The sequence below is a fragment of the Nothoprocta perdicaria genome, unplaced genomic scaffold (genome assembly GCF_003342845.1).
Source record: "Nothoprocta perdicaria isolate Ctin4 unplaced genomic scaffold, notPer1 scaffold_149, whole genome shotgun sequence".
Lineage (NCBI taxonomy): Eukaryota > Metazoa > Chordata > Aves > Tinamiformes > Tinamidae > Nothoprocta > Nothoprocta perdicaria.
In genome coordinates this window covers 314237-322531 of record NW_020454638.1, presented here as the reverse complement: position 1 = coordinate 322531, position 8295 = coordinate 314237, and the positions used below count along the sequence as shown (strand labels likewise).

At 44.1% G+C, this 8295-nt stretch overlaps 1 protein-coding gene across 18 annotated transcripts in view; it reads right to left on the bottom strand.

The window, feature by feature from the left end:
• ANK2 (ankyrin 2) overlaps nt 1–8295 on the bottom strand; it is a 165828-nt gene that overhangs the window by 13850 nt on the left and 143683 nt on the right. For 11 of the 18 annotated variants that reach the window (XM_026034611.1, XM_026034612.1, XM_026034613.1 and 8 more), the window contains one exon: nt 69–143. In XM_026034611.1, the coding sequence (XP_025890396.1) occupies nt 69–143 (75 nt within the window). Of the gene's footprint in view, nt 1–68; nt 144–1625; nt 7320–8295 lie in introns of all 18 variants that reach the window. The other 7 variants (XM_026034607.1, XM_026034608.1, XM_026034610.1 and 4 more) reach the window with 2 other exon arrangements.

The window sequence follows — 8295 nt, the reverse complement described above, 5'->3', positions numbered from 1 at the left end:
AAGCAATGCAAAGGCATCAAGGAATGTTCCCTCTTGTTTCATTCTAGAGTAGATSACGTGCATTGTACCTGTCCAGCTGAATCCCAGATGATCAGCAATATGGGCCAGTCTTTCCTCTGTTCTTTCCTGATCATTCTGTTGATCTAAAAGGTCAAAGAGAACAGCCACATGTTGCCTTGACAAGTTAAAAGGCAGTTACACAGGTGACAAGGCCCGAAAAAGGAAAAGGTTCTTTTCCTAACTACTACAGTTAACCTTGTGTGGACAAGCTATTATACTGGGATACCTAAAGGGGAGGGTTGTAGATTGTTCTTCTGGTTAAAAACAGTATTAAAAAAAAAAAAAAAAAGAGAGAGAGAGAGAAGAAAGGGGAAAAAAAGAAAAGAAAAGAAAAGGCACCACCACCACCAAAATCCTGCCTGACTTATTTCAAAAATCCACTCTACTTTTTCCCTTTGCAAATCAGGCCTTTGTGTAATCATTTACACAAAGATCCAAGTGCCCATTTGGGCCATGAATTTTATTCTAGAGCTTCATTGTAAGATAAAGCTGAAGACTTGGACAAAGTAGAGCCATAATTTTCCATGCCTCCTTAGTCAAAGCTAGGGTTGAAAGAAATTGTATTGGATGGTTCTTGCCGTTGCGTTCTTTCTGTAGCAGGCAAGGTTTTGTTTAGACGCTCCATAAGTGTGTTTCCATTTCATATAATGGTTTATATTTCAGACGTTATTTTTAACGCCTTTGTAAGGCACCAGTGGAAAGAGTCAATGAAGGCAAGGAAAACTAGGTGGTCGTTTGCCAGTCTTCACTTCATGTAACAGTGAGACTGACTGTTCCGCCATCGCTAAAGCTACTTTGAGAAGAGCAGAATTTGAGCTTTGATTTTTTCCCTGCGGTCCTGGAGGGGGGGGAAAACAAAACCAACTTCTCAGAAGTGGGTTTAGGCATTCTTTTTTGTATTAGTTACTAGACTTCTGTGGTAGCTATTCAGTTGCAGTATACAACCAGGATAAAAACCAATGAAAACACCAAACAACTTGTAGTAGGTTAGGTCATGGGTGATGATAGAGAATTTCCTTGAAGTAGATGGCAGAAAAAGGAAGGGGTTTGTTTGTTTGTTTGTTTAAAAAAAAAAAGTAGTTTCTTTGTGTAAAAGCTAAAAAGCAAATTGATTTGCCTGTTTCAAGCAATGCCGAATACTTACTATTAATAAAAATGAATAGGTAAGAATWGTGTATTAGTAATAATTAGGGAACAGGGAAAACCAAAGGTCAAAATGTGCATGGCCTGAAGGATCAGTTAAATGATAAAATAATGTGTATTTTTAGAAGTGTTTTTTGTTTATTAAACTAACACTTCCCATGAGCATCCATGGTTTGCAATCTTGAGATTGTTTCACAGACATGAAAAMCAGAGACACAAAACGAACAGTTCATGGGGTTGCGGGGGAGTATGGGGAAAACAACCAACCACAAAACAAAGAAAAGGACACAAACATTACACATATATACAAATATGCGCTCACACACGCGCGCACACGCACATACACACACACACCAAACGAATAAAGAAAAATTTAATTCATGACATGCGTCTCACAGGGAATCTCAGTCATTGGCAAATACCTTCAGCACGGTCATGGACATTTTCATCAGGGATACGTTCAATCTGAGTCTCTACAGACTCATCCCAAATAGGTCTGGTGTCAAAGATGTCTTCGGGAACTGACTGCTGGGTCTCACTGGATGGCATAGGTTCAATAACTGAAACTTCTAGGGCACTACTGCTTTCATCATCTGAGACTAATTCTTGCTCTCTCTCTGACTGYGTGAGTCTTTCCACTAACTTAGTAGCTTCATCACTAATTTCTTCGAAGAATTCTATGGAGTTTTTGTAAAGGTCAAAAAAATATTCCTTACTTTCTTTTGTGGGACTAGAAGCACTGCGGGAAGCTGTAGCGCTCCTGCTTTTAACCGGCAAYCGTGATGAAAATAGTTTAGGTCTTGCTGTTGTTGCCTCCTCTGAGTCTAGCTCGAGCGTCATCTCTCGCTCCCTCTCCCTGGTCTCTGCTTCTGCCTCTGCATAACTCCTAGCTTTTACTGAACGCTTGGTCTTTGGGTCCGTGGGAATACTCGCATCGGACTCGGATTTACTCCGGTTATCCTGTTTTGTAGGTAGCTTGCTGGCCATATCAAGAGCTTTGGGTGACTCTAGTTTGTGGATGGATGTGTCTGTGTGTGCATATTGCTGTTCRGTTCTTTGGAAAGCTGTTTTGACTGGAATTTTAGACTTTGGTTTTGCTTGGTCATCCTTTGCTTCGCACTGCAGCCCGTCTAGGCAGTCGTCCGTGACTAGGCTCTCAGTTTCTGATTGTTGCGGTGACTGTGATACCATGGCGGTTCTTACAGGAATTTTGGATTTGCTTTCACAAGAAGGCACTCTCTCCATAAGAGCAGTAGGGATTTCAATCACGGTTCTCTCTTCCTCTGGTGAAGAGTCAGGGGACTCCTCATCCTGTTCAGAACGAACAAATCTAGTGGCTTTGGAAAAATCTAGCTCACCTTCCACTACAGACTGCTCAGGAGAGGTGGGGCAAGGCACCGGACTGCTATCGGCGTTATCGGTCTCCGTACCGGAGAGGGGCTCAGCCTCAGAGGCAGCAGTCTCTTTCTTGGGAGATTTTGAAGAGGCTGAAATACCCATTTTAATTGGAATTCTGGATTTAAGCTCTGCTTTTGTGGTACCTATGCTGATGCTTACACTAGTCATTTCTTCTGAACTGTCACTGAACTCGGATGCTAGGGGTGAATGCTCCAGTGCAYCTTTTTCCAGAATATCAGAGTCCTCTACTTCTGAAGGTGAAAATGGATCTGGAAAAGTCTCTRTCTTAGATTCCACCTCTGCTGCTTCTTTGATTTCCTCAGCTAAAGAAACTTCTTCCTGAGGCTCCTGCCCCATTTGGAAGAAGTGAAAGCTTTCATCTGAATAGTTCCTTTTGGTCATATCAATGGCTCCGCTTCGAGTCATTTCGAAGAGCTTTCCTTCCTGGAAAAGAAAAGGATTCTGTTCGCTAATGGGTGTCCCTTCCTCTGTGGGTGTTCTGGCCGGTGTGCTGTCAGGCGTTGTGCCTTGCGATCGCCTGTCTACCATCAATCCAAATATCTTTTGTTCTTCTTCTTTCACCCGAGCCTCAAAAGCTTCGTCATCTTCTCGTATTTCGCTCCACGTGTCAGAATCCACATCGGTTTTGGTGATGACAACCTGACTAATCAAACTTTCTGTTTCGGTTCTTAAATCCTCAGGGGAGGATTTGTCTAAGCTAGTGGAACCTGATGCTAAGGACGGTAGTGACACTTTCTGAAACACATCTCCTTGGTTTGCCTCTCTTGCCATACATGCTTCCTCTGAAGAATGGCTTTTACTGCCCGTGCCTGTGCTGAGSGCGGCTTCACCGGTGTGCTCTCTTTCTCCCTCCAGAGGACAGTCTTCCCTGGAGAGCAGACTTCTGTCACACCCTATCTGGTTGTCAGAGGCAATAAGGAAATGTTCAGAGGAGACATTGTCATAAGGGCTTACTAAATGAGAAGCACTACTTAGAGCAGCATCTACTACACAACTTTCATGTTCCACTGTCTTTGTGGCAAGGGATGAATGCTCTGATAAGGACTCCTCTTTCAGAGCATCTCTCTGAGATGTTTCAAAACCTCTATCTGCTTTTCCTAAAGCAGAAGTGTCAATGGTGTCATCCTGAGTCAGTTTCCTATCTCGTAGCATAGAGTACTCAGCAGGACTGAGTCCACCAGAACAATCATCTACTTCCTCTGACACAGGCCACGTATCGGGGATGTCTGTGTGGCTCAACAATCTAGCGGCGTTAACATCTTTTCCGGGAGTATCAGATTGCTGTAGTGTTAGTGAAGACTCACTATGAACTTGTTTTTGACAACTATCGTCAATGGAATGACTTGGAGTACCCTCAGATTGTGTGACTGGGGTATCGGGACTAACTCTTTCTCTCTCAKCTGTGCTATCGCATCCTGATTCATCAGTGCCTGCTGATATACAGCCATTGGAATGACAAGTGCCCGATTGTTCTACTGGCTTGTCCTGTTTTGCCTGAACCTCACCTATCCTCAAAGAACATCGTTTTGAATCAACAGGTTGAAAACCTGCTTCCTCAGGGCTAAATCTGGAATCAATACTGGATGGTGATGGTGAAGGAGGTTGCACTTGGAGCACAGGCTCCATTAAGAGGCCTGAGTCGGCTTCTTTTTCTAGCTGAGCCAATTCGGGCTCACTGGGTGAAGTAGAAGAGCTTTGTCTAGATTCAGCAGCAGACATCCCTGCCGTAGCTATTGTTTTCTCGCTTAGAACTGTTGACTCTGATTCTTCCACCTCATATGCAGCTTCTGAATCGACACCTACAGAAGAAGATTCATCTTGCTTACAATCCTTTTTGTAATCTCTTTTCTGCTTTGCTTCTTGCTCTAGTTGGTCAAACATTTTGATTTTGGTGACCATTTTAAACATTTCCTCTTCTGGAGTGAATCTTTTCTTTGGCCCACTTTCTGGATCATCCTCTGCTTCTTCACTGACTTCAGGGATCACGGCTGACTTGGGTATGTTTGCCARTGCTTGTGAATCTGCTGTTTTAGGTGTGATTTCATAGCTAATTTCTTCAGAACTAGGCGTTTCAGGTGAAAGAGGACTTTTGCCTGAACTTTCCATGAGGGACGTTTGCTCTAGACTGTCATCATCGGCACTTCCCTCGGGGTCTCGGAGAATCCGGGAACGAACCTGTGCCAGCTCGGGGCAGGTTTCCGCTTTGCTAAGAGCGGCCTGAAGAGGACCCTGCCCCAAAATACCAGCTTTTACTTTTTGTTCTACGGGGCTACTTTCAAGAGAATCGCGGCAGGGAGACTCTTTCATTGGACTGGGCTCCAAAGAATCAGGCGTTTTGTGTGATGAATTATCTTCTAGCACTGGGCTTGCTTCCAGTGAGTCTTTATGACTTACAGCATAAGAGTCATCTGCAACTGGGCTAAAGCTTTCACTATCATGGCTAGCAAGTGCAAGTTCCAATTTTTGGGGACTTCTAACAACCACACGACGTTCACAAGGTATATCTTTTTCTTTCTCTAATGCAATGTCAAGTGTTTCTGAAGACTTAGTTAAATGTGCAGTGGTTCTGGAGTCCTTATCCCTGCTAAAATCCTTCACAATGGAAGCTGAGCTACTTTCTTTATGTTTATCAGCCTCTTCTTCAGAGGCTGTAGGTACCRGCTCTTCTGATACATGGTCAGAAGGCGACTTAGTAGGCTCGGTAAGAGCGTACAGATGTTTTTCAGTAATACCTTTTTCATCCTCCTTAGGGGAGAGTCCCTTCAGAGAACTTGTTTCTCCTGCTGTGTGTGCTCTAGCTGTTTCCTTAGCTTCTTCAATTTGCCCATCAGTTTTCTTGGGTGAGAAGGAGAGGCTTTCAGGGCTCGTTTCTGGAGTTTCTGCCAGTCCCTCATGCTTATAACTTTCCTCAGAGCTGATCTGAGGGGTTCCATCAAGCAGACTCCCTGGAGAATCTGCAACACCTTCATGTTTAAGGCTCTCTGAGCTCCCTTCCAAAGCAGTGCTTTGCAGAGAAAGAGCAGGAAGGAATCCGTCTTTCGCATACTCCGTTGGGAAAGCAACATTGAATGGGCTGGTCAGCACTTGCTCTAAGTGAAGTTCTCCTTCCTCGGTGATTGAAAGGTGTCGGAACTGTTGATATTTGTCATTATCTTCGAGCTCTTCTTTAATGACATCAGAAAAGTCTGTGGAGGTTTTTCGGTCAGGACTGATCTGGAAGTCGGTATCTGGCTGCTCCTCGGAAACCTTGCCCTTCACATGCTCTGTGTCTTTGCAACTTTCATCCTCGAATACCGGAGGGGGGGGTTTGGCTTTACAGCCCTGCTCTTTCACCCGCTCTTTACTTACAGGTCGCTTGTCAGTGCAAACAGGAGAAACTTGCGTTTTTCCTTTTTTGGATAGTGGTTCTTTCTCTGCTTTTAGTGTTCCACTTGGTTTCTCTTTCTGTTTGTCTGTCTTGTGGCTTAATGCTCGCTTCGGTTCGCTCTGTGAAGAAGGTGTTTTTCTCCGTGTGGGTTCCTTTTCAGAGAGCTGCGGCTTTTGTTTGACAGATTTGTGCTCAAAGAGTCCTGAGACGTTCTTGGATGGATCTTGTCCTGACTGGAAGGCTTTCATCAGTTCGCGAACTGACATGGTCTCTTCAAGTCTTTCTGTCTTAGCTGACGGTGAAACAGGGGCTTGAGCTTTGTGCGTTACTGTTTTTTTAACCGGTCCAGGTCTTCTGGAAGTCTTTTCAGCTGCGCCTTCTTTTGTTGGAATGCGGACAGGTAGCTTGGAACGTGTTTTTTGTTCATCTTCCACTCTTTTCTGAAGGGCTTTAACTTTATCTTTAATTGAKCCAATGGGCGTTTCCTCTATGACTGGGGATACAGCAGTAGCCTCAGGGGCAGCTGCTGGTGCTAAGCCTCCTTCCTTACTCAGCAACTCCTCTGAACCGCCCTTGGTTAGTGCTGGCAGGTCTTCGCGGCTGTGCCCCTTGCCTTCCTTTTGCTTTTCTTTTACTTTCCTCTTGACTGTCTTTTTAATTTCTAAGACTGGTTTCTGTTGTTCCTGTGGACTTGGAATTTCAGTGGGGGGAGATTCTTGCCCTTCTTTTTCAAAATCCCTGCTTATTACTACAGCCTCAACTGTCTCTTGGACTGTGTCTTCTTGTAAGGCTGGCGGTTGCACGTCATGAAGACACACATAGGTTTTCAAATCCTGTGCGAGGTAATCTACCGCCGCAGCCACATCTTTCTTCATTTCTATTGTCCCTTTCTCAATCCGCACCTCTACGCAAGGAGGTTCGATGACTTCTAAAGGCACATTTCTTCTGGCCTCTGCGATGTCTTCATCACTGACAATGACCCAATCTTCTTGTACCACTTCCTGCCTGGAAGAGGATGTGTGCAAAACTTCTTGTTCTCTGCTATAGGAACCACCTCTCAGAATTTCATTTACTTTCTCTAAATCTTCTTTTACCCTTTCAACTATTTCAAAAGGTTCTCCTGGCTCTTCCTCGGGGGCTTTCCCAAGCTCTTTCACCTTAATGGAGCCTGATTTATCAGATGGGTCGGTGGTCAAGATGGCAGTCATTTTGATCAAATCCTGTTTCATCTCAGAAACTTCAGATAACAGGTCGGGACTGGCTAGGACAGGGACGTCATTAACCAGGTGGCTTTTCAGCACAGATGTTTCTGTAGATTCAGTCTCGTCATCTTTGATGCAAATGGAAAACATCGAAAGTAAAATGGAAATCAAAAATAGAGATTGGAAAAAAGTAATCAGGGCTGAACATGAGTGGTTGCGGTGGTAGATAGGTCAACAACATGGGCTGGGAATGGTGGATCCACAAGATCTGAGGTACAACAGCGAAGCCAAGCTAACTGGGCGGGGGGGAAGGGTAGAGGGATGGCGGCAGGGAGGAGAAGGGGGGAAAAAAATGAAGAAGGCAGGAAATAACTTGCTCAAGTTTATCAATAAGCCACACATACTGCATCGGCGCTGTACCCAACCAACTCAAGACACCTTTTATAAACAAACACACACAAGAGAGGGGAAAAAACCAAAAACCACAAGAAGACAAAAACAAAAGACCAACCAACAGGAACATTAAAAATAGAAGAAACACAGTGAAGTTGCAAAAAGATAAGCATCTCAAGATTGTCCAGATGTTAGAAATCAATGTGGAACTAAAAAAATAACAGGAGAAGGGGAGGGAGAAGCAGTAGAAAAATGATTTCCTCTAAGAGAAGGCCAGTGCTAGCAGCCTGTCAGAGCAGCAGCGTGTTAGGGGGATCAGCTTTTAAATAGCCGTCAAACTGGAAGTTGCAATTCTCCCCATGGTTGGAAATCAGATTGAATAAGAGGAGCTCTGAATCAGCTGCAAACTGGCATTTCATCGAAGGGGATTTCACACCTAAACAATGAGAGAAACATTCTGTTGGACTAAGAGGCATGGTCCTCTCCTTGGAGCATCCTCATTGACACATAATGAAYGGAGTGAATATAACAGAAGAAGCAAAATACAGGTAAAAAAGAAAATTCTGGGRCTTACAGCAGTGTTTGTAAAGAAACTATAATGTATGGCAACCAAAAATGTGACATTCACCCAGAACACTTCTCTTCCTGTTATGTAAGGCAAGTTATTTCCATGCAAAGGGGCGGCTGGATGTGTAAGCTGTGATACAGATA